Source organism: Centroberyx affinis, unplaced genomic scaffold, assembly GCF_046629955.1.
Source record: "Centroberyx affinis isolate AG114_WGS23_722 - 3 ecotype Tasmania unplaced genomic scaffold, CSIRO-AGI_Caff_v1 ptg002015l_1, whole genome shotgun sequence".
Lineage (NCBI taxonomy): Eukaryota > Metazoa > Chordata > Actinopteri > Beryciformes > Berycidae > Centroberyx > Centroberyx affinis.
In genome coordinates, this window is record NW_027280357.1 from 65,122 (window position 1) to 90,441 (window position 25,320).

General features: G+C 43.0%; 1 protein-coding gene across 1 annotated transcript in view; it reads left to right on the plus strand.

Moving 5' to 3' along the window:
- LOC139653985 (nucleolar protein 4-like) overlaps positions 1–25,320 on the plus strand; it is an 82,334-nt gene that overhangs the window by 51,976 nt on the left and 5,038 nt on the right. Inside the window, 4 exon segments of the mRNA XM_071531005.1 lie at positions 15,950–16,285; positions 16,379–16,431; positions 18,556–18,747; positions 19,612–19,800. Of these exon segments, the coding sequence (XP_071387106.1) occupies positions 15,950–16,285; positions 16,379–16,431; positions 18,556–18,747; positions 19,612–19,800 (770 nt within the window).

Genomic DNA, 25,320 nt, shown 5'->3' on the forward strand with positions numbered 1-25,320 from the left:
AGGGAGGCAGGAGCTGGGAGGCAGCAAGCAGCTCGTGCCGTGTCTTAGCGGGATAATCCATTGTAATCCCACGCGGGGGAGTCACCCCCCTCCCCTCCCCTCACCCCCCACCCCTCCTTCTTTCTCTCCCACCCCCCCCCCCCCCCTCTCCCCCCTCTCTCTCGCCTCTCCATCCCTTGGGACAGGAGGAGGCAGAAGAGGAGGAGGAGGAGGATGAGGAAAGGGAGGGGGGGAGTGAAGGAATTAGCATCTGTTACCACTCTCGCTCAGGTTAGCTCCTCTGAGGTGGAGGAGGGAGGGGGGAGGGGGGAGGGGGGAGGAGGGAGGGGGGGGGAGAAAAGCCTCTAGCTGTCACTGCGTAGTGAAGCCGCAAATGAAAAACGACAGGGGACGACCCATTAGAGCTTCCACCCTCTCTCCCTCTCTCTCTCTCTCTCTCTCTCTCTCTCTCCATCCCTCCCTCTGCCTGCTCCTCTATACGTCCCTCTACCCTCTAACCCTCTAATCTGCACACTCCTCTACTTTCCTGTCTCTCTCTCTATCTTTCTCCTTTCCCCCTCTCTAAATCTCTCCATAGAGATTTTCCTCTCTCCTCTCTCTGTTCAATTCCGTTCCTTTCCCCTCTCTTTCTCCTCTCCCTCTTTCCTTTTGCTATCCTCTTTCTTTTCCTCTCCTTTCCCCTTTTGTTTCCTCTTTCTTCTCTCTTTCCTTCCTCCCTTCCATCTCTCATCTCCCACTTCTCTCTTCGTTCACTCCTCCTCCTCCCCTCTTCTTCTCTCATTTCCTTCTCCTGGTGTCTCTCTTTCACTTCTCTCCCTTTCTTTCTCCTCCTCCTCCTTCCCTTTCTCCTCCTTTTCGCCTTTATCCCTCCTTATGTATCTTGCCTTCTCTCTCTCCTCTGTCCTGCTCCCTTCCCCTCTTCAACCCTCTCCTTTCCTCTGCAGTCCTTCTGCTCTTCCTCCTATCTGTCCCCCTCCTCTTCCTCCTCCTCCTCCTCCTCCTCTGCAGTTCTCTCATCAACGCTCCAGCCTGCTAATGACACTGAAATCGATTCACTGCTCTTAATAGCCGACAGATAATTGTAGAAAATTTAAAAAGCACCACCGGTCATTTTATTCGCACCAAGCGAGGCCATATGGTGTGTGTGTGTGTGTGTGTGTGTGCGTGCGTGCGTGCATGTGTACATATGAATGTGTGTGTGTGTGTTTGTGTATAAGTGCATGTGTCCTTGTGTCTCAAATAGTGGCTTCTATACAGTCATCCATCCATTGGTGCTTTCTTCACTTATAAAACAGAACAAAAATGGCAAATTCCAACTGAAAACCTGTTTCTTTCAACAAAAAAACGATGCTTAGACCTTTTCTTCTGCTTTCTGATGACTGAAAAGAGAGCAAATCTCAAGAGTGGATGACTGCAGTGGAGAGGCACTTCTGTGTACAGGAGCATGTGTGTGTGAAACAAAGCTTTGAACAACCAGTCTACCTATTTAGAGATGAGATGATACTGTAAAGATGCCATGTGCCAGGATTTCTTGTTTATTATACTGCTGTGGAATGAGTTCAAACAGCAATAACAACACAACTCTCCTGTTGATCTGCCCTAACCTTTCACTTTGAGGTTCTCAGGTTCTTTATTCCCTGTCAAATGCAGGCAAAAAAAATGAATTTTGTAGGTGCTGCAGCTCCTAACTTCACTGTTAGTCTCCAGTCTGACATCGAGTGTCAAGGTTTTCACATCTTATAGAGCAAAACTAATATAACAGTTTATCCACGGATCCTTCAAAACTCTGAAAATGTCTTAAAATTATCTAGATTCAAGGCCTTAAGAAATATTAAAACATCTTAAATCCAGTTATTACAGGTCTTATTTTTTACCATGCAATGACAGATTTCTTTCCACTCTTATATTAATACAGAACAGAGTCAATCGTACAATCTGCACCCTGTCTGCTTTACTAAACACAGCTGGACTTCATGTCCCTTAACACTTCATTTCCTGTTCTTATTTTTCTTATTCTGCCCATTTATAGTTTCAGGACTTTCATTGGCTGTGTTTTATCTGAAATAGGCAGCTTTTGGCAGCTTTGTTTCTTTATTTTATTATTTCTTCTTTATTTCGGTCTTTAAATTGCTTACATGCAATTTCACGTAGCATTAAAAGGTCTTAAAAAGTCTTAAATGTGTCTTTCTGAAACAGCAGATACCCTGTATAAACTCATGTTCAAATGAAAAAAACCCAGCCACCTGTTTGTAAAGCTTCATGATGTGAATAACTAACTTTTCACTGGAATGTCACATACTGGCAATTACAGTGGAAAAAAAAGTAAAAATATAAATAGATTACATTTGAACTTTTTTCGGTTTAAAAACACATTCCACTCATACTAAAGACAGAGACACATAATTGACCGTAAAGACAGAAGGTTTCTCCAGGACACCGGCTAAATACAATGTAGTGTTTCTGCACAAAGAAGGTCAGGTCAATCTATTTTCCCAGGGGTCACTGCTGTGTCCTACAGGCTCCCGCTGGGACCATGTGACTTCATGACGCACACATGCATACATACACACACACACACACACACACATACATACATACATACACCCACATGAACACACACACACACAGAGGGAACAGCAGGGTCATATGATGCAGCCTGTGTGACAGAGACAGAATCATCAGACAAACCTTTCTATTCACACGCAGGCAGAACATGAGCGCACACACACACACACACACACACACACACACACACACAAGGTCACATTGTATATACTAGTGGATCGGAGGAAGAGTAACAACTTGCTTTTGCAGCAGCTAATCGGGATGCAGCCAAACAAAACCCCAGTGTATGAAATGTAGGCTGCAGACAATTTGCTTGTGTCTATTGAGTGAGACAGAGCGTGTGTCCTTGTGAGTGTGTTATTATGTGAGCATCTATGCTGCACTGCATGAAAACATATGCATTCATATATGTGTGTGTGTGTGTGTGTGTCTCCGTCTCCTTCGGTTGGCTTCATAGAGGAGAGAAAGAAAGAGTGGAGGAGGGAAGGAGAGTTTGATTGTGAAGAGGAGAAAGGACTCAAATGGAGAAAAATGGGAAAAGAGTTGAAGGGTTTGCTGAAACGATTAGTCTATTGACAGAAAATGATTCAATTATAATTTCTATATACACTATATCTATATATATATACTAAGTAAATATCAAAGTAAATCAAGTAATCAAGTAAAAATACCAAACATTTGCAAGATTTGCTGCGTTTCTCTGTTTTATATCATTATAAAATGAATACTTAAGGGGTTTTTTTGGGCTGCTGGTCAAGTATGAAATTCACATTGAGTTCTGGTAACTTGTGACGGTCATTAGTCATTATTTTTTAATTTTATAGACTAAATGATTAATCTTTTAATCAAAAAAAGAATCGATAGATTAATCGATAATGAAAGCAGTTGCAGTTGCAGCCCTAATCGGAGGGAGAAGACTGGAGGGAAAAGCGAGAGTTGTGCCAGTAGAGAGGAGAAACTACACAATTAGATAAAAAAGAGAGAACCAGAGAGGAGGAGTGAGAGGGAGGAGGCAGAGCGTTTCCTCCCCAGCAGGGAGTGTGTTTCTGGGTGTAAACGGGAACACACACCCCCACCCCCCCTCCTCCTCCTCCTCCCCCAGGCTACTGTTTACACGGCAAAGTGGGTCCGCCTTTATTTATTCACTGCATTAAAGAAACAATCTGCTTAATTAATACCAGGGTTTTTAATCTGCACACCCTATTTAAATAAATGTACAAGTGCCCCCACCATTACAATAGACACACTGATTTGCTGCACCCCCTCCCCCCCCCCATCCACAGCTGAAATATAGAATAGCTTGTTCCGATTTCTAAATCATATTGATTGGAATGTTTTCCTTCACTGCTGTTCAGGCTGGAGTTGAAGTCCGCTTACTTGATCTACGGCTCATTTTTTAATTAAAGGCTTGTTGCTCTGAACTTCACAGACTTATATCTTCTGTTCAATTAGAAATGACTGCAAAGGCTTTCTGTAGAGGTTGACTTAACATTACATCTGCCAATTTGGTGGATGCTTTTCTCCAAAGAGCCTTACAGTATCATTAGTGCGTCTCATCATCGTCATCATCTCAGTCTGGCTGCTTCCAGTGGGAATTGAACCCCCAACCCCGGCAGTGTTGGAGCTGCTCCACCCACTGAGCTGCACAGAAACATTTAGTGCTGGTGGATCACAGAAACCATTTATTTTAAATTATCTATTTTTATATGTTTACTGTGATTGCCAATGACGTCAAAAATCAATTCATTCAGTATTCTAAGGCAGTTTGGATAAAATAATCTAACAAATGGCAAATGTCAAAAGCCAGAATTGACATTGGGTATTGTGAAAAGGATGTAAAAGCTTGTAATACTATGTAGAAAATGAGTTTAATTCCAAAAAACGAATGAAAAACGTACAGTATTTGTCAAAAACTCGAATGCTTAAACATTTGCACTTTTTTCCATCCTTCTGTTGCAGTTGAACTAGTTTTTTGTGCATAGTTAGATGTTTGCATCTATTGTGGTGTAGAAACCCTTGGCGTGAATTCAGCTGGAATCTCCTTCATTTATTAGATATAGATGAAGCAGGGCTTCAGTGTTTGGCTCAGGGACACTTCAGCAGGACGGAGCAGCTGATACGGGGATTGAACCTGAGACCTTCTGGTTACAGAACAGTTTCTCTAACCACTAGGCAAGACTCTTGGACATAGCCGTAATTCATAATGAATGTTACAAACCATTCATAATGCAAGATGTCAAAAGTGCAAGTGAATTGAATCTAGGTTATAGATCTGCATAAAAACATTTAAAGGTGCACTAGACAAGATCTTTAATATGTAAAACTACGTACGTCTTATCAGCTTAAATCAGAAAGTAGGGCTGCAACAGAGAAGAGAGTCCCGTTCCCCACTGATGGAGATTTGCAGTGACGAGTCCAAACTTGAGAGTGAAATCCAAACAGCAGCAGAGAAAGCTGGACTCACCAACGTTAGATCTTTTCCTCTCTCATCTCTTTGGTTTCTTTGGTATTACGCAACACAGACCGGCCGGGTCGGTAAACATGAGCGAGCTGTGTGACATTCACTGACACCTCACTGCACAGGATTTCTGGGTATTGAAGTTCAGATTTTTGAAACTGTTACCTCTTGCTGCCATTTGTGGTCGCCAAGGTGCAAAGTGGCCCAGTGCAGCTTTAAGGAAAAACTGTCAGTGGAGGAAGAAGTACTGAGATCTTTTACTTCAGTAAAAGTAGCAATACAACAATGTAAAGATACTCCATTACAAGTAAAAGTCCTGCATTCAAAATCTTACTTAAGTAAAAGTACATAAGTATTGGCAGCAAAATGTACTTAGAGTATCAAAGTAAACTCATTATGCAAACTGTCCCCATTTAGAGAGTTATATTTTTCATAAATTATTGGAATATTAATACTGATTTATTGACATACATGTACATGTAAGCAGCATTTTAAAGTTGTCAACGTGAAGCTAATCTTAACAATTTAGCTATACTTTTGGGTAGTCTAATCTATAACAATGCTATTTTATAGTTATTTTATAAAGATGATCAAATGTTTTAAATATAAAATATTGATCTGAAAAGTAACTAGTAACTATAGCTGTGAAATAAATGTAATGGAGTAAAAAGTACAACATTTCCCTCTAAAATGTAGTGGAGTATAAGTACAAAGTAGCATAAAATGGAAATACTCAAGTACAATTTTGAGGTACTTGTACTTTACTTAAGTACAGTACTTGAGTAAATATACTTAGTTACATTCCACCACTGAAAACTGTTGATTTTTCACCTCCATTTTGTTGCTTGGTGCTTCCTGAGAGTTTTTCGTTGCGTCTTGTCACTTTATTACGCGCCTACCTGCAATTACCTGCAATTACTTACATGGATGTGGGCTTAGTCCACTGTTCGCACCTGTTGTTCCTCTTGTGCCGAGCATTAGCATAAAATGTAAATGTCACCGGGCTTATTGTTACCTTTAAACCCGAGTGTGTTGTTTCTCCCTTCATGTGAGCAGCTTAGAGAATTGAAAACACCTCGACTCGTGTGATTTACTGTGTGAAAGGCCCCACGCATCCGTCGCCCTGTGCGCCGCCACGAGAGAACAGCTTGACAGTAAATACAACTGTTCACAGGCTGTAAACAGTGACACTGCTGCAACAACTCTCTCTGCAGCATGTCACACACTGAAACACACACACACACACACACATAGAAACACACACACACACACACACCTATTCTTGGATGTAGTCACCCTGACACCCACATGCACCCACAAAAATACACACTCACATTTGTCTTCTCTGTCTCACTCACACTCGAACACACACACACACACACACACGCTGTCGGAGATGACTGTTGCCAGGTCAGCTGATGCAGCATCTTCTCCTTCTCCCTCTCTGACTCCCAGTGGATTGTGGGTAAAACAATGATTGACTGTCCAAGTCTCGGTCCACCTGCCCCGCTTCCCTCCGGGGGGACACAGGCTTTTAGGTGTGCGTGCGTGCGTGTATGTGTGTGTGTGTGTGTTTGCTTACCTGTGTGTTTGACTGACTACTCTCTGTGTGTGTGTGTGTGTGTGTGTGTGTGTCCTTGGCGTGGGAAGACCTTTCCCCTCCTAAACATGTTGGGTGTCTCCTGTGCCCTAGTGCCCCTCGGGCTGCAGCTAAACACTAAACACTGCCATGCATCACAGTCACTGCACCGCTACCCAGAGACTGCAGCAGAGTGTGTGTGTGTGTGTGTGTGTCTGTGTTCGTGTGTGTGTGTATGTGTGTGGGTGGGGGGTGGAAAGGATGGGAACGATAGCAGCAGGAGGGAGAGGAAGAAGAGAGGGAAGGAAGGAAGGAATGGAAAAGAAGGGGGAGGTGGAGGAGAGGAACTGCGGACGGAAGCGAAAGAAGAGATGGAAAAGACAAGAAAAGAAAAGGGAATCAAAGAGGAAAGGGAGGAGAGGAAGAAGGAGGGAGAGGTATTTGGAGAGGTTCGTCCTGCAGCTGAAACATCACAGGTTCGATCCCCACAGCAGTAGAACACTGAACCCTGCTTGGTCTCTCATTCAGTGTCTTTACATGCACATTAACTACTGGATCTCAACCTGATTAAAGCTATACTCAGACCAGTGGTTCTCAAAGTGGGGTCCGGGGACCCCCAGGGGTCCTTGAGGGGGTTCCAAGGGGTCCCCAGCAAAAAGGGGAATAATTTATTTTCTCTATAATTCCATCCATAAGTAACACAATGACAGAATGTATGACTATTTTGGTCATGGGTTTCATACACTTTCTGTAATAAAACATCTAAAAGCAAAAATCTCATCAGATGGGGGACCCTGGGACAAAATCTTATCAAATGGGGGTCCGTGGTCTAATTTGTGTCTTTAGGGGTCCTTGACGTGAAAAAGTTTGAGAACCACTGACTCAGACTATAGAAACGGTCAAGTAAAAGCCTTACGGGTCATTCCATGTCAACCCAAGGCGGCTCGAACTTTTGATTTTGATCATTTTTCTCCTGGTGGAAGACATAAATGATGAAGAAAGCCCAAATATTAAAGCTCACTGATCATTATTTACTGAGTTTCCCCCAATTTTTTAGAGTGAGGGTCAAAACGATAATTTTCGCCTGTGATTTGGAGCAGGTTTAGGGGTCTAAAAGCGACACTGAGAAAGGTAGCAGCTCCTACTTTTTCTTTTACAGAGAGACTTGGAGGTAGACTACAAGATTCTGGCAGTTTCAGCACTTGATTTCGTGATGTGTGCCTATGGCAGTAGCTGAAAAATGAAGAAAAAAAAACACCACGTGTTTTTTTAAGAGTTTAAATGTTAATCACTCCAAATCTATCAAAGATACCTCAATATCCTTTTACTTTCTGATTTAAAATAAAAATATCTTGGTGTCTATACATTTGCAAGGACCTGGGTGGTTTAATCTCTGAGATAATGGCTGAGAAATTCGGTTGATTTGACACGTAATGACTCTTACTCAAAGTATGAAAAGTGAAAATATGCATGCTTACTGTACAGGATTCCTTCATTCCTTATTTACCGCTCCAATGTAAACAAGTGACGTCTCCAGCTACACAGACAGGATTGTGAATAAGAACGCTTCTGTGAAGTTGCTCTGCCTTAAAACGTATTCCCACGGTGGCTTGGTTTTGAATTCATGTCACACTGGGAGGGTGGGAAAATCTGTGTGCATGTGTACCAGGATGCACATCATAAAAACAATGGGAATCAGACAAACATTTCACAGATTCCCCACTGAAAACCCTATTAGAAATGAAGGGATCTCAAAAATCCAGCGGGATTTATCTTAAATTCAAGCAGTAGTTATTGTTGCTCCTGAGATTGCTAGCTAATATGATAACTTATGTGTTGAAGTGACACTAGTTTCACATATTTGCCAGTCTTCCAGGTAGAGTTTCCCACTCCAAGTGTTCAAAATGGCCACCATGGGATAAGATAAATCAATGCAAAAAAGAATGAAGAAATAGAAAGAAAGCTGGAAAAAAAAAAATCCAATATTTTTGCATGCAGATAAGACAGGAGAGGAAGTGCTGGGAAAGCTGGTTCTGATGCCTCGGTTCCTTTTACATCATTAAATATTTCCATGTAAACTGGATTATTAGAGGAGTCGCGTTGCTTTGAACCGTGTAAACGATTTAATCAAAATATTGCCTCATGCCGATTCCTCCCTGTAATCGCAGTGAATATGTTCACATGCACACCAAAATACTGCAAGTCGCTCCGGACCGAAGCGTAAACGTGTAAAAATACATAAAGTCTCTTGCCATGAAAGAGCGCGTTGTGCAGCGCCCGCCTGGGAGACTGAAGGAATCTGTTATACTGTATATTTGCGTCATAACTCTTTCGAAATTTGGTGTCATGACTCTCATGTGGAGAAACTGATTTGCAAGAATAATAATATTTCATGCGCTGTTTTGCAAGCCGGGCCTTTAAAGTCCCTAATCCTTTAAACCAGAGTCTGAATCCTGACCGTATACAGAGGAGCAACTGTTTGTGTTCAGAAATGTTCCGTACACTGACATAGAGGGTTACTGTCTCTTTAAGAAGGGCTCGATGCCTTTTGTCTCTTTGAGATGTGGGAAAAGAGAGGAGGAAGAGAGGGAGAGGAGGAGGAGGAGAAGAGGAAGAGGGCAAGGGAGGTGGTAAAAGCAGAAGGGAGGAGGAGGAGGAGGAGGAGGGCAGGATACATTTTGTCTCTAGAATGTGGGAATGGAGAGGAAGAGGAGGAGGAGAAGGAGAGGGAGGGCACGATATATGTTTTCGTTCCTTTTAGAGCCGGGAAAGGAGGAAGAGAGGAAAAGAGGGAAGAGAGGTGGCAGAGAAGTGAACAAGGAGGGCTGGATACGTTTTTGGTTTCTGAGAGGTTGGGAAGGAAAGGAAAGGAAAGGAAAGGAAAGGAAAGAAGGAATTAAGGGAGTATGAGATAGAGAGAGACAGTGAGTAAAGGAAAATAAAAACAAACAAAAAAATCTATTTGCATATCAGCATACTAAATGCTCATCTTTTAGATATATTTACTGTATTTTCTATTATACTATACGCTCTATGGTATACTCTTCTATACTTAATATTGACTTTAATCCGGTCTCTATTTTACATATATTGTTGCTACTATTATTATTCTTATTATTGTAACAGTTTCTTTTAATTTTATTGGACTTTTTTTTATCATCATTATTAATGTTATCATGATTTATTACTACCAAAGCTTTGGCAGTATATATGGAATTGCACTACATTCCAATAAAGCTCACTGAATTGAATTGAAAACTGATGGAGAGAGAGAGAGAGAGAGAAGGAAAGAGAGAGAGAAAGAGAGAGAGAGAGAGAGGACCACTCCCTCTTTAGCAGGCATGGACGAGAGAATAGAGAGGGAAGCGAGCAGAGGAGTGCAGAGGTCCCACACTGTGCAGTCAGGGAAGGAAGGGAGGGAAGGCAGGAGGGAAGGAAGCGAAGGAGGGATGACGGGAGGGAGGATGGAGGGAAGGATGGAGGGAGGGAGGGAGGGAGGGAGGGAGGGGCAGTGACGGCGGTCTTGCTGCTGAGGGGGATTTGTGTTGAGCAGGCAGGAATTAGGTTGGCCTTCGCCTCCGCATGAATACTCCTTACACACTCATAAATACACACTGCCATGCTGCTCTCTCTCTCTCTCTCTCTCTCTCTCTCTCTCTCTCTCTCGCTCTCTCTCTCTCTCTCTCTCTCTCTCTCTCTCTCTCTCTCTCTGGCTCCCAGTGCTTCCCTCTCACTCACTGTTTCTGTTTCTATTTCCCACACTCTCTCTCTCTCCATCCTCTTTCTTTCTCTTTGTCTCTCTCTCTTGTTTCCTCCTTTTCTCTCTCCTCCCTTTCGTCTATTATTGGACCACCTCCTAACTCCTTCTTTCCCCCTCTCTCTCTCTCTCTCTCTCTCCCACGTGCCTGTCCCTTTGCCTCAGTCTCTCTCCACCCCTCCCTCTCCCCTCCCCCCATCTCAATCCCCTCTCTCTCTCTCTCTCTCTCTCATCCCTCCTCTCTCTCTCACCCCCCCCTCCCTCCATGAGCCATGACCCCCACCCCCCCTCCGCCCCCCACCCCCCTCCTGACCTCCTTCCTTCTGCCAGGCTATACCTCCCCCCTCTATACTGTATCACTCTCTCTCTCTATCCCTCTACCTTTATGCCTCCCTACCCATCTCTCTCTCTCTCTCTCTCTCTCTCTCTCTCTCTCTCTCTCTACATGCGGTGCCTCCCACTCTCCCACAGAATGACATAGTCGATACCATCCTCAGCCCTCTCTCTCTCTCTCTCTCTCTCTCTCTCTCTCTCTCTCTCTCTCTCTCTCTACCACCCTCCCTCTCTCCTCTCTAAAACCAAGTACTGCCCTTTTTTTCTCCTCTTGACTCAATTCAAATTCTCTCCATCCGCCTCCTCCTCTTCCTCTCTCCACCCGTTCACCGCCCTCATCCCTCTCTCTTCTCTCATATCATTTAAAATCGCTCTCTGACTCTCTCTCTCTCGGCTCATTCATCTGATCTCTCTGCTCTCTCTCCCTCTCTCTCTCTCTCTCTTTCGTTTTCTGTCTTGCTCTTTCTCGAATCAGCTGAAATCTCTCCGTTCACCTCTCTCTCTCTCTCTCTCTCTCTCTCTCTCTCTGTCTCCATCTGTCTCTCCACCTCTCTCTCTGTACATTTCAGTCTGGCACGATAATTGTTGTGCGTTTAAAAGCAGCAGTCGCAATTAAATAGTAAAAGGTAAATGGTGGCGGAAGAGGAAACTGCATGAATATCAATGATGGGTTGACGAAATTTGAAAAAATGTCTCTTTTCTCCATCCTCCATCCTCCATCCTCTCCTCTCTCTCTCTCTCTCTCTCTCTCTCTCTCTGTGGAGGCTTTGGAAATGCAGGAAAGCTGACCCCAATACTGCCCTCACTACACACACACACACACACACACACACACAGCCTCTGAGGCACGTGAGTTCCTCTCAGTCGGTCCTACTACTCCCAGGGTTATGCTTTTACATGCAGGCTGAGTGTGTGTGTGTGTGTGTGTGTGTGTGTGTGTGTGTGTGTGCCTCACTCCGCAGTAAGTGACCCTTCAGTACTTCCATGTCATGTGTTTGTGTGTGTGTGTGGTGTGTGTGTGTGGATATCTGTTTACTTGTGTCTCCTTGCTATTTACATGGTTGCCTATCTTCCCCTGTGTGTGTGTGTGTGTGTGTGTGTGTGTGTGTGTGTGTGTGTGTGTGTGTGAGGCTGTGCTACTGGCAGTCTATTCAAACGATGCAACCTATCTACCCACCAGCCAGGCAGACAACCATCCATCTCGCCTGCCAGCCAGCTTGGCACAAACCCATTCATTCCATGATCACTTATTTAGCAGGCTGTCTGTTTGATAGAGAGACACTGACACAGAGAGAGAGAGAGAGAGAGAGAGAGAGAGTTGGGGGGGGGGGGGGTTGTTCCTTTGATATTAGGTACTTAAGTATTTAATTCCGATAAAGCCCATTTGAGTTAAAATGAGGGTTGTTGAAGTTGCTTTGGCAAGAAGTTCTATTGTGTTTAATGGCAGCAGAGTCCATTTAAAGCTGCAATATGCAACTTTTTTTCTATTAACATAACAGTAAATAAGTAAATAGATAAATAGAATATATAATACATTATCAGTCTGTGTCTATCTGAGCCTGTGTGTTCCTACCTAATTCCCCCTGTTTGCCTGCAGTTGGCTTTTCAGTGATGTTGGGGATGTTTTGGGGCGTGTAACATTTCCTGTGGGCGTGGCTTATGGGCGTGGCTTATGGGCGTGGCTTATGGGCGTGGCCAGCAGCGAGCCGGTTGTGGCTACCAAGGTGAGGCTTAGAGCAGTGGTTCTCAACGTGGGGTCCGGGGACCACCAGGGGTCCTTGAGGGAGTTCTAGGGGGTCCCCAGAAAATTGATGAATTGTTAAATTCACCATTATCCGGGGCGGCTGTGGCTCAGGAGGTAGAGCGGGTCGTCCACTAATCATAAGGTCGGTGGTTCGATCCCCGGCTCCTCCAGTCCGCATGTCGAAGTGTCCTTGGGCAAGATACTGAACCCCAAATTGCTCCCGATGGTTGCGCCAGCACCCTGCGTGGTAGCTTGCCGCCATCGGTGTATGAATGTGTGTGTGAATGGGTGAATGTAGGCATTGTAAAGCGCTTTGGATAAAAGCGCTATATAAATGCAGTCCATTTACCATTTACCATTATTTCACTTACAATAACTTAACACAAGATCTTAGGTTCACTGTTATCTCTCTACCTACAACACAGATATTCATGGAATTCTGGACAAAATTATATCTAACAATAAAAAATATTCTCAGATTTGTGTCCAAGACAAAATATCTCATCAAATGGGGGTCCATGGCTCTAATGTGGACTGGAAATTAGGGGTCCTTGATATGAAAAAGGTTGAGAATCACTGGCTTAGAGCAACAGCAACAATGGAGGAAAACAGTAAGAAAGACCAGGTCAAAGACTTTTTTTTGCAGATTGTCTGCATTCGCCGTCTGCTTCTTCAACTCCTCTAGTGACTTGATGGATGCCGGTTTCAAGGCTAGATGCCGCTTCGAGCTCATCGGCATGAGTGACATGTATCGGGGTGGGAGCTTGACGAATGGAGGGAGAGGAGGAGGAGGGCGGGACTAACAACACACTTCCTGTCTCAAGGAGAAAAGTTGTTTATTGTAGCTTTAAACTGAAATTGAGAAAAAGAGACTATAAGAGACAGTGAGGGTGAGTGTTTGAACATAGTGGCGATGATGATGATGGTGAAGGAAAGGAGGGTTTAATGGGAAATATGTCCCTCTAATACTGTTGTGATGATGGAGGAGGAGAGGAGGAAGAGGCTGGCGGTGGTAGATGGAGAAAGTGTCGCTCCTGTGATGCTGTGATGATGATGATGATGATGATGAGGTTAAGGAAAGAGTAGAAGAAGAGGGAGGATGATTACAACGGTGTGTGTGTGTGTGTGTGTGTGTGTGTGTGTGTGTGTGTGTCTCATAATGCAGGGTGTTGACTGTGTTATTGCTGGCCGGCCTCCAGACTGGATGGTTTTAATCTAATAAACAGAAACACTCCTCTCTGCTCGACCCTTAACAAAGGCCTGTACAGCAGCTGCATGCAGCCTGTTCCTCTGAGGACTCACACTTCATTTCTCTCATAACCCAACACTGATTTTTTTTTTATGCTGTTGGGTGAGCTAATCAAGCAGAAATTACTTTGTTTTTTTAGGCTACCAAACTCCTCGCCTACAGTATTTGAGCTACGAGTAGCTACGAAGGCATTTGTCAGCAGTTTCTTCAGAATAATTTGAGGTTTCGTTTTTATCTTCCCACCAGCAGACAGTTTGGGAAATACTGCCTCCCCTCTTGTCACATTCATATCGCTCTCACAGCCTCATCAGCTGTAGGAAGACAGGAGCGATGTCTGAGTGATTCTGTTTTATTGCAACTAGGGGACAATTTGTGGGCGCCGTGAAGAAGGATAAGAGGCTTTCTATTTTTCTTCAAACTCATTCCAGATTTCTGTTTTTTTCCTTGCATTACGAAATAGATCTCCTCAGTAGCTTTTATTTGATACATATATGTAATTACACACCCTTCTGGCTCCAAGCCCTCGATATGACAGTTGTTAGTACAAATCATTATAAATCCTTTATTAAATAAAGCTATATCCATGCTCCAAGATGCTCAAAACTTACTGCATCCTACTTAGTTCAAGTATCTCATGGTGCTGGTATCTCAGGCTGCCTTAATATGCGTAGTGATAGAATATTGGATGTATATATGTAGATTCATATGTACAATCTGCTGTCTGTATGTATTGCATGTGGATAATGAATGTGAGGCCCTGTCTGAAAAATGCCGTCCCATGTCCATGAGTGTCAGTATCACAACGACAAAATCCTGTGCCTGACAGATCCTGATCTTGATTTTAGTCAAAATCTGACAACAGCCATTCACCTCCCACCATTCCCCTTGGTAAATATGAACAAATCGCCCTGAACATGCCACCCATAGCAGAGCTAATCAGCTATCTGCCCCATGCCCTCACACTGGAAAAGTAGATGTAGGCGCCCTCTGCTGGAGAGTCTTGGTACTGCCGTCTGTCTGGAGTTCTGTTAAAGTCAGCCTCAAACACTCCCCACCGCTGGACTGTGAATAGTTTTGGCTAATATTATTTAGTAGCAAATATTTTTCTTGGAGTAAAATCCAAATAATGGAAAGTTTAGAATGATTTAACCCATTAATGATTATGGTGTAATGTGTCTAAGTACCAGGCTTTGGCTCAGGGTGGTTGGTGCTGGAGCCAGGGTGTGAAGTGAATGCCAAGCTGCCAGATAAAAGCCTGTACAGTTTGGCTGTGGCTGGTAAGCTCCTCTACTCTACCAGGCAGTGTGGCAGGTGACCAGCCGTCCTTTAGAGGCTCTGTAAAAGGAGTTGGCTGAAACAGTGACGGTGCTGAGGAGGTTTAGAGGCTCTGTAAACGGAGTTGGCTGAAACAGTGACAGTGCTGAGGAGGTTTTGGACCCAACAGCTGACAAGCCCTTCAGCTCCGTCTCTGTCTGACTTCATGATGCTGAGATACAGTGTTTGTTGGTTTGTTAGATCTCAGTGAAACTACATGTTAAGCACTCTTGAATGTGAAGCATTAACAACCATTTTGAGCTGTTGCATATATTAACACCACTGTCTTTGGCATACCACAGTATACTAACCTCCTGACAGCCAATTAATCTTTATTCTTTATTTATATAAGTGGTGCAACAGTTACTGGCTTCTGTGAATGTGTGTAGCCCTTCCTTCACCTCCACCTACTACTACTGCTACTACTGCTACTACTACTACTGCTACTACTACTACTACTACTGCTACTGCTACTACTACTACTACTGCTACTACTACTACTACTGCCACTACTACTGCTACGACTACTACTGCTACTACTACTACTACTACTATTACTATTACGACTACTCCTACTACTCCTACTACTACTACTACTAATACTGCTGCTACTACTAATTCTCCCCCAGCCCGTTGTTGTAAATTAAATCCAGTTAAATAATTTGTAATAATATTTATCTAAGGTTATAAAAAATTTGATCTGTTGATCCTCACCTTGTGCCATGCACTAAAGTTGCGCTGGTTTATTTAGCACTCTAATAAAACCTGCTGTAAAACACTGCAGGTGCTGACAGTAAACCTTGGGAATGTTGATGATGCTGCTGATGATGTTTGTTCCAGAAATACAGTGTGTGTTTAAATCTATAGTATCTAAACCCCTCTCTCTCTCTCTCTCTCTCTCTCTCTCTCTCTCTCTCTCTCTCTCTCTCTCCCTCTCCCTCTCTCTTCAGATGACTCATCATCAGAGAGCGGCAGTGGTAACGGCCTGCCCGCCCTGACCCCTCCCTCCTCCGCTGTGACGGACAGCTCCATCGTCAGGGAGACGGAGGTCGTCAACGGCAACGGGGGCCCCGCCCCTCTGGACTTCAGCACGCCTACTTCCTCCTCCTCCTCGTCGGAGGACCAGCAGCCGGTGAACCTGAGCGACCCGCCCCCCCAGCGCCTGCCCCTCTCCTCCTCCCACCTGCCCGTCACCGTGTCGGCGGCCGCCGCGGCGCTACTGGGCGCGCTCCACCCCGACGCGCCCGAGGAGCTCCGCAGGAAGTACCCGCTGGCCGCCAAACCCCCGCTGGTGCCGCACCCTGCCCTGCCCCTGTCCCTGCCGCACACACACACACCTCACACGCATAACACACACACTCACAACACACACTCCCACACACACGCCGCCGAGCTGCGACTGGACCGCGACAGCAGGGACTATGGGGGCAAGGTGAGAGGACAAAGAAATACACACACACATACACACACATACACACACATACACACATTTATACACATATATACATTTACACACACTTGCATCAGGCAGTAATTTCAGGCCAGCCTGTAGTTTGCCAGGCTAGATGCTTCTTACAATGAGATTTAGTAAGAAGAAAGCTGATCTATCGTTTCCTCATCCTGTTCCACTCCAACCTTGAGCTAATTAAGACTAATTTGGTTGGTAAATAATTATGCAAACAGCAAATGAATGCAAACGGTGACAAATTAGCATCCAGTCCGTTCATCACCTGCAATCGTTTAATTCAAAAAGGGAACCAATCTGCTCCATCTGCCATCTTCATTGAAGGACCTTTCCATTTTGGTAAAGGACAAAGGCAATTCAGCTGAAGTCAGGTTTAGTGTAATATTAGTTGAGTGATATTATTAATGTATTAATGTACATTTATGTGTTGAAGAGATATGAATCCATGTAGGACATTGAGAAACAGAAAAGACAGAAACAGAGATTGAGAAAGACATTAAAGGAAAGGTAAAGGCGTTTTGATGGTGTTTTCCTTCTGTAATTTGATGAATTTCCGGTGGAAGCTGAATGTTGGGGCGGGACGTACAGCAGAGAGGTGCTGTTCAGAAGTGGGAGGGTTAGGCCAGAACAAACGAGCCCATTGATAGTGTAATTGGTGAAGCAATTCACTGTAAAATGCTTGAAAAAAAAAAAATCTTGAGCTGTCACAGATTCATCAAAATGAACAAATCCCAGCCACCAGAACACAGAGTTCAGGGGTGAACGCCCAAAAATGCACCAAGTCTCCTCCTCAAAAATCATGTCAAACTTACAAACTTTACCGCCACATCCATGCCGTCTTGTTCAGCACATCTTAAAGCGTAAAAGTTGTGTGTGTGTGTGTGTGTGTGTGTGGCGGTGGTTTGGAAACAGCAGCTACCAGGCGGTGGGACAATAAGAGGAGCGGGAGGTGAGAGGGAGGAGGCGCAGGTTCCTTCATACACACTCTTTGTTCCTGGATAGACAGCGTGCCGCGCTGAATAGCAGAGCCAAACAATACACACCGGCCTTGGACAGAACGCATTACCGCCAGACAATCTACCTGGCAGGCAGCGAGGCACTCACACACACACACACACACACACACACACAGACACACACACTCCCACACAGACACATGCACAAGCACACTCATTTTCTTTTTCTCACTCTTTCTCCTGCACACACACACACACACACAGAAACACATTCTCTCTCTCTCACACACACACACACAGAAGCACATACTTTTTCTCAGTCTTTCACACACACACACACACACACACACACACACAAGCATATGCACATGCACATTCTCTCACACACACATTGAGACACACACACTGTCTCTCTCTGTCTCACATTCTCTTTCTCACTCACACTCCAGCACGCACACCTTTTACACTCTCTCTCTCTCTCTCTCTCTCTCATTCTCTCTGTCTCTCTCACACACTCTCTCTCTCACTCTCTCTCTCACACACACACACACACACACACACACACAGTCTGCCAGGGTTTTGTGTGCGATGCTCCATTGTGCTTCCAGCCTTGCCGGGCCTTTTGTCAATCTTTTGGCTCTCCATACGTTCGCTTTGTCTCCGCCTGTTCTCTCTCTCCATTCCCTCTCCTCTTTCACTCCCTAACAGTCATTTCTCTCTTGTTTCCTCTTTTTCTTTTGCTGTCTGTGTGTGTGTGTGTGTGTGTGTGTGTGTGTGTTTTTATTCTGTCCTTTTGTCTGTGTATATGTCCTTGTAACATGTTCATCTCTGTGTGTGTATCTGTGCATTCACCCATTTGTTTGTCTTTATGTGCCTGTGTGTTTCCCCTTTTTCTGTTCATTTATATGTCTGCCTGTGTGTGTGTGTGTGTGTGTGTGTGTGTGTGTGTATTCTTGTATTTCTACACTATTGAGGACCAAATATTCTCACAAGGATAGAAAGAGTTACATCTACCACTTCTATTTTCCACTTACTATTTTAAGGTTAGGTGTAACAGTGTTAATGTAGTCAGTGAAGGTCCTTGAAATTATAGTAATACTAACATGTTTGTTTGTGTGTGTGTGTGTGTGTGTAGTCCCCCCAGTACAGCTCGGGTGGCAGCTACGACAGCGTGAAGATGGAGTTGTGCGCCGAGGACCTGACCACGGGTCGCCAGGGCAACCAGGTCGGCCCCGACGACGACGACGACGACCATGACGACCACGACGACAGCGACAAGATCAACGACACGGAGGGCGTCGACCCCGAGAGACTAAAGGCCTTCAACGTAAGTGTGCCGGAGACGGTGTGTGTTGGTGAAGACCTTCCACTCTGGACCAAATCCTGTGTCTCCCCTACGTCTGACTTCCTGTCGGCACCTTCCTGTCTTACACTTAAGAAAATAAAAGCTCTGTTAATATATCGTTTAGTCACGGAGATGGAGCCTCCGTGACATTCAGTGAATTGAATCTTATTGAAGTTTCTCATCAATATGCGCATCTCTTATCATCTCTTACTAGGACATACCTTTTTGCTGACACCACACTCACACACACACACACACACACACACACACACACACAAACACATTAGAAGGCAACCCAGAGAGTCAAGGTCTTTAACATACATGTGGGTCCACACACACATACATACATACACACTGACAAAAGAGGAGACAATCCCAAGAGACCAAAAACCCTCAACAGACATATGGAAGAAGACATATGGAAAAACACACACACACACACACACACACACACACGCACGCGCACACACACACACACACACACACACACACACGCACACACGTATATACATATAAAATAGTAATGATAACAGTAATAATAAACTTTATTTGTACTTTCAAAACAAATGCACAAAGGGCTTTAAATAGAATAGAATAGAATAGAATAAAAGAAAATAAAACAGAGAAAAACAAATACAAGATATCATTGAAATAAAACAAGCAAATAAAATAATAAGACGTAATAAAATTGACGCAATTGAAGCAAAACATTTACTTTAGACACACACACACTATGGTCTTGTCCTTTCCTTCAGAGGTGTGTGTGTCTGTGGATGAGACCAGATTGCACCCATCTCCAAGTGCACACACACACACACTCTAACCAGCTGTATGGTTTCCCTCCAGATGTTTGTGCGTCTGTTTGTGGATGAGAACCTGGATCGGATGGTGCCGATCTCCAAGCAGCCGAAGGAGAAGATCCAGGCCATCATCGAGTCCTGCAGCAGACAGTTCCCAGAGTTCCAGGAGCGCGCCCGCAAGCGCATCCGCACCTACCTCAAATCCTGCCGACGCATGAAGAAGAACGGCATGGAGGTACCTGCCCGATCTTATTGTTACTAGGAGTAGTAGTTGAAGCAGTAGTAATAGTAGTAGTAGTAGCAGTAGTGGTAGTATTAATAGCCGTAGTAGTAAGATCCTGCAAGGTAATGGGCCAAGGTATTTTAAGAATTATTTTATGCTCGTTAGGGACTCTCATGGCTATTCAACCAGAGGCAGGGCTACAGATATTGTGCCATGTAGATTTAAGACCGGTTCTGGGCAAAATACCTTTTTGTACATGGCAGCGGTAGAGTGGAATAGGCTTCCAGTAGAGATAAGATCAAGTCAGTCTTGTCATAGATTTAAATGTGAATGTGGGGAATGGTTATTTGACCAAAATGAAAGAATGACTTAGAAATGTATATGGGTGTAGGTATGTAGGTAAGTAGGAGTATATGTACGGTATGTATGTATGGTACAGGGTACCTGAGTCATCTGTGACTTGTTTTGCTATCTTTGTCTGCCTTGAAAGAGGAGTTATTTTTTTAACTTTATTGTGTTATCCTCTACATTTTTTTTAAATGAATATGAATTTGTATTTGTCACAGTGTGTGACATTTTATATATATTTGTTTTTGATATGTCAAATACATCAAATCAAGTCAAATCAAAATCAAGGGATGTTCCTAACGACTAATGTCCCTGTCGATTAAACGAAAATTTAAATTTAGACTAGTCGACTAGTTTAAAAGTAAGAAAACACTCAGAAAACAGTCAAAATTGAGCACAATTTAATCTATAAGGTTAAAACGTCCGTATTTTTTATAACCTTAGATAAATATTATAACAAATTATTTAACTTTATTTAATTTACAACAACGGGCTGGGGGAGTATTAGTAGTAGTAGAAGTAGTAGTAGTAGTAGTAGTAGTGGTAGTAGTACTGTAGTAGTAGCAATACTAGTTGTAGCAGTAGTGGTAGTAATAGCTATAGTAGTAGTAGTAGTAGTAGTAGCAGTAGTAGTACTGTAGTAGTAGCAATACTAGTTGTAGCAGTAGTGGTAGTATTAGCTATAGTAGTAGTAGTAGTAGTAGTAGCAGTAGTATTAATAGCAGTAGCAGTAGTAATAGCAGTAGTAGTATTAATAGCAGTAGTAATAGTAGCACTAGTGGTAGTATTAATACCAGTAGCAGCAGCAGCACTAGTTGTATTGTAACTATAATAATTTATGAATGTGGTATAATTCATATTCCTAGTAGTTTTACTGAGTTTTACTGAAACTGAGCTTAAACAGACAGAATCCAACATAAACAGGACTAAGACTGCTGGTATCACTGTTTCCCAGATATCTTGTTTACGTTTCTCATAAGTGGGATTAGAGTTTATCCAACTTATTGGACGTCTACACACACTCATTCAAGCTGGGGATGTTTGATTATCCCAGACAACAGTGGCGTGTTGGTGTGCATGTAAACACACTCTCTGTCTACATCTAGAGCGGTGCTGCTATAAGCAGTGAGACATCGTTCACATCGTGTTGGATTTACCGTAAATACTGGGAATGCTGCCGAGTGGGAAAAAGCTTTCACATCGGACTCCTAGTGATAATTACAAGTAGGATATGTGGGGATGTTTTTGTGTTTTTGTATGCTCACATATCTCACACTTGGCATCATAAAGTGAGTCAACACAGCTGGCAAACATGGTAGCTAATCCACTCATGTTGGCAGTCCAAGGGAATAAAAATCTAAATTATCTTTGATTCACACCAACACAATCAACTGTAGTGGCCAAAAAGCAAGTCATATCTACTGCAGTTTGTTTACAGTTGGTTTTAAGTTCATAAATAAAAAGGATTTTGGATGTGGGCGTTCCAACAAGTTAAACGTGAACACTTCCAAGCTGTAGCAACAAGGAGTCATCCTGTCCAACTTTGGTGTGATGTGAGCGCAGCATTAGGGACAGCATGGAGAAATTGGCTCAATTCAGTCTGTGTGTCGAGGCGCTGAAAAGACTCGTCACCATAAGTTGAGACCGTGACAGAAATCATCTGGTACTCGCACTCAGAGGCTTTTAGGCTTGACAGCCATGTTGCTCTCCATCCTCAGTACAGATACTGTGGCAGTAAAACCTGAAGGGGCTTTCTGTCTTCACTGTGATTATGGGAATGATGGTGCTACAGTTCATAAGGTATAGATCCTTGTCGCAGTCTTATAGAGTATTTTTGCTGTTACACAACCATCACTAACAAAAGCTTGCTTCAAAGTAGCGTACATAAATCAGAGTCACAGAAAAAAGGAAAAAAGATCGATAACTAGCTCTCTGGTTACCTCCAGACTTTGGCATAGCAACCAATTCCATTCTTAATGTGGGGATTTCATCAACACAGTTGGAACACATTTTTGACCAATCAGATGTCTTGGCTGTATAACTGAGCATAAATTATAATCCATTGCATTACACGGCATATTCTTGCTCTTTAAAATCATCTTTTTTTTTTACATTTTAGATAATTTTTATACATCTTAGATCATTTTATTATTATTGTACTTTTTCTACCTTACCTATGTATATACTATTTATGCTTTTACCTTGAGCTGGAGCACAGCAACAGAGAATTTCATTGTACTGTGTACTTGTACCTGTGCATATGACAAATAGAACTTGAACTTAATCAGTCAGGATCAAACAGTATTTTTTCCATTGTCCTGTTCCTCCTTATAGCCCTCCGTCATCCACATTCATTTCATTGACTTTGTATAGAAGGACTAGTAGTAGTAGTTCAGCACTTCAGTGGTTCTCAACGTGGGGTCCGGGGACCACCAGGTCTTTGAGGGGGTTCCAGGGGTCCCCAGCAATTTGATGAATTGTTCTTCAGCATTATTTCATTTACAAGAAGTTAACATAGTTAGAGAATGTAGAAGAATGACTGTTTTGATCATAGTTTCTCTGTTATCTTTCTACCTACAACACAGATAGTCATGGGATTCTGGACAAAATCATAACTGACAATAACAATATTCTCAGATTTGGGTCCGAGAGACAAAATCTCATCGAATGGGGGTCTGTGGCTCTAATGTGGACTAAATTAGCTGTCCTTGATATGAAAAAGGTTGAGAACCACTGCAGTACTTTATTGTCACATTAAGAGTTTGCCTCAGAAATAGAGTGCATCACAGAACATAATACACAAAAAAGACAAGACATCAATCGCAAAGGAAGCATAAAACAAAAACAAAAACCTCCTTCAGTATCCCATAACAGAATGGGAAAGTGCATACACTCAAGTGCATAAAAACTTTATGCGTTTCTGCTGACCCAAGCAATCTAACTGATCAATGATGTGTTCAAACAGTGCCGATAATTCCCATAATGCACAGCTAGCTAGCCATGCTTTATTTGTTGTTCTGTCAGCTTGTGGAAGCAGGGAGCGAGTTGACTTGTCTTTCTTGTTTTCTCCTGGTTTTTATTCTTATGCATGGGCACCACTTTGAACAGAACTTTCCAGTCAGCACACATGCATTTGGAAGTGATGGATAAAAGCTGTAATACCCTTAAGAGTGTTCTCTACTGTGATTATGGGAACTTTGATGCATCACAGTAAAAAAACACACTCTTGGGAACTTTAAGCAAATTCCTCACAGGGCACTTTAGAGAGAAACAAACAACATAAATGCGGATAGAAAACAAGAGAGAACAAACACATCACAGTTTCAAGATGCGTGGCCAGAGCTTGTGTGTGTGTGTGTGTGTGTGTGTGTGTGTGTGTGTGTGTGTGTGTGTGTGTGTGCATACATATAAGTGGGTATGAGAGTGAGGGTTAGGGGTTTTTTTTTTTAGAGCAAAATGACTTCTATTTCTGCAATTTCCTTTGCTCAGATGATTTTGAAAGACTTGAGTGTTTGTGTGTTTCAGGAAAATCTGACTTTTTCCGTAAAGCCCGGTCAAAACATAGCAAAGCATTGTTTCTTTTTACGATGCTTGATTGTTTTGGGAATCTGTTAAACACAAACTGCAGCATGATGTTGACCCTAATCCATAAGAATGAAGTAAAAATCCATCAATCATCATAGTATTCTGGAATAATCTTCCCGCTACTGTTAGAGCTGCAAACTCAGGTTTTAAACAGCGTCTTAAAACCCATGTTCTTACATTGATTTTATTGTTTTTATCTTCTTTTAACAAATTGATGTGGCCTTTTTTGTGAAGCACTTTGTAACTCTTAGTTTCAAAAGGTGCCGTATAAATAAAGTCTTACTTACTTATTTCATCGCAGGGGTTTATTAGCAGTGATGTGCAGTAGTGGTAATTAAAAAGGGTCTACACATTTGCTGTTTTGTCCCCCTGAAAAGACCCCATCCCCATATAACTTCCATCAGTTGGACACTAGTTATTTTTATTTATGCTACAAATTTACTCAAAGAGGTGGGTAAACTGAATTTAGGTGGGTTTTACATCGCTGCTTATTAGTCTCTTATCAGCAGCCAATCAATTAGCCCAAATTGTGTGATATATTTATGTAACACTACCCATAAATCTGTATCCTATAAGCTGAAAATCATTTAATAATCTTTCTAGTCACCTACCTTCCTCCACCTACAGTCTCTCTCAGCTTTTCAATCTTAGACCTGCACGAGTTTAGGTGAGGTTTTAGTATAGTGTGTGTGAGTGTGTGTGTGAGTGTGTGTGTGTGTGTGTGTGTGTGTGTGTGAGAGAGAGAGAGAGAGAGAGAGAGAGAGCAGTGTTATGGCAGTCTGGTTGAACACAGACTAAATGACGGAGCAGCAGCGGAGCTCAAAGGCCTCTGAAGCCTCTCTCTCTCTCTCTCTCTCTCTCTCTCTCTCTCTCTCTTTCTTTCTCTCCCTCTCTCTCTCTCTGAAGGAAACACTAACCTTTCTCCCTGCTTTGACGTGCCGCTGTGTCACGACGGTACAGTTGTCGTTCTTATTAAAGTCTTCCTCTTCTCTCCTCTGTGCAGTAGTGCTGCACTGTAGTTCAAACCCCCAGAGGGATTGTTCAAAAGTCTCTTTTTTTTTGTTGCTGAATTTTGAGCTTTCAGGAGGCACAAAAAACGGTCTGGCAGCGCTGTTTGAGAGAAATTCTTGTGTTACACTTTGTCTATTCAGTTCTACTTGAACTGCCATGGACACTGTAGTGCTGTATCTGCAGGATGGGGAAGTGTAGCAGCTGATAATATAATAAGTGCAGGTAATACGTTGTAAAAATGTAATAAAATGTCCCTCTAAATGGGTTGAAACAACACACTCTACTCAATTTACTTCAGTTTAGCAACGTGACTGGGTGCTGAATCCCTCAATATAAGAACTAATAAAGATTACAGGACAGCACTCCCTTATGTATATTTATATATTATTATTTTATTTATTTGCCGCACAGACTTTTCCAAACAGACGCCCACAGAACTAACTGACTAACTAACATTTCCCAGCTTCCAAGTACTGATAACACCAACATCTCATGTAACCAGCAGGATATGTTAAGTAATACAGATCAGCATACAATGCATAAAGTTCAAAATTATCAAATTTGTGACTCAAGTTGTAAGTCACAGTG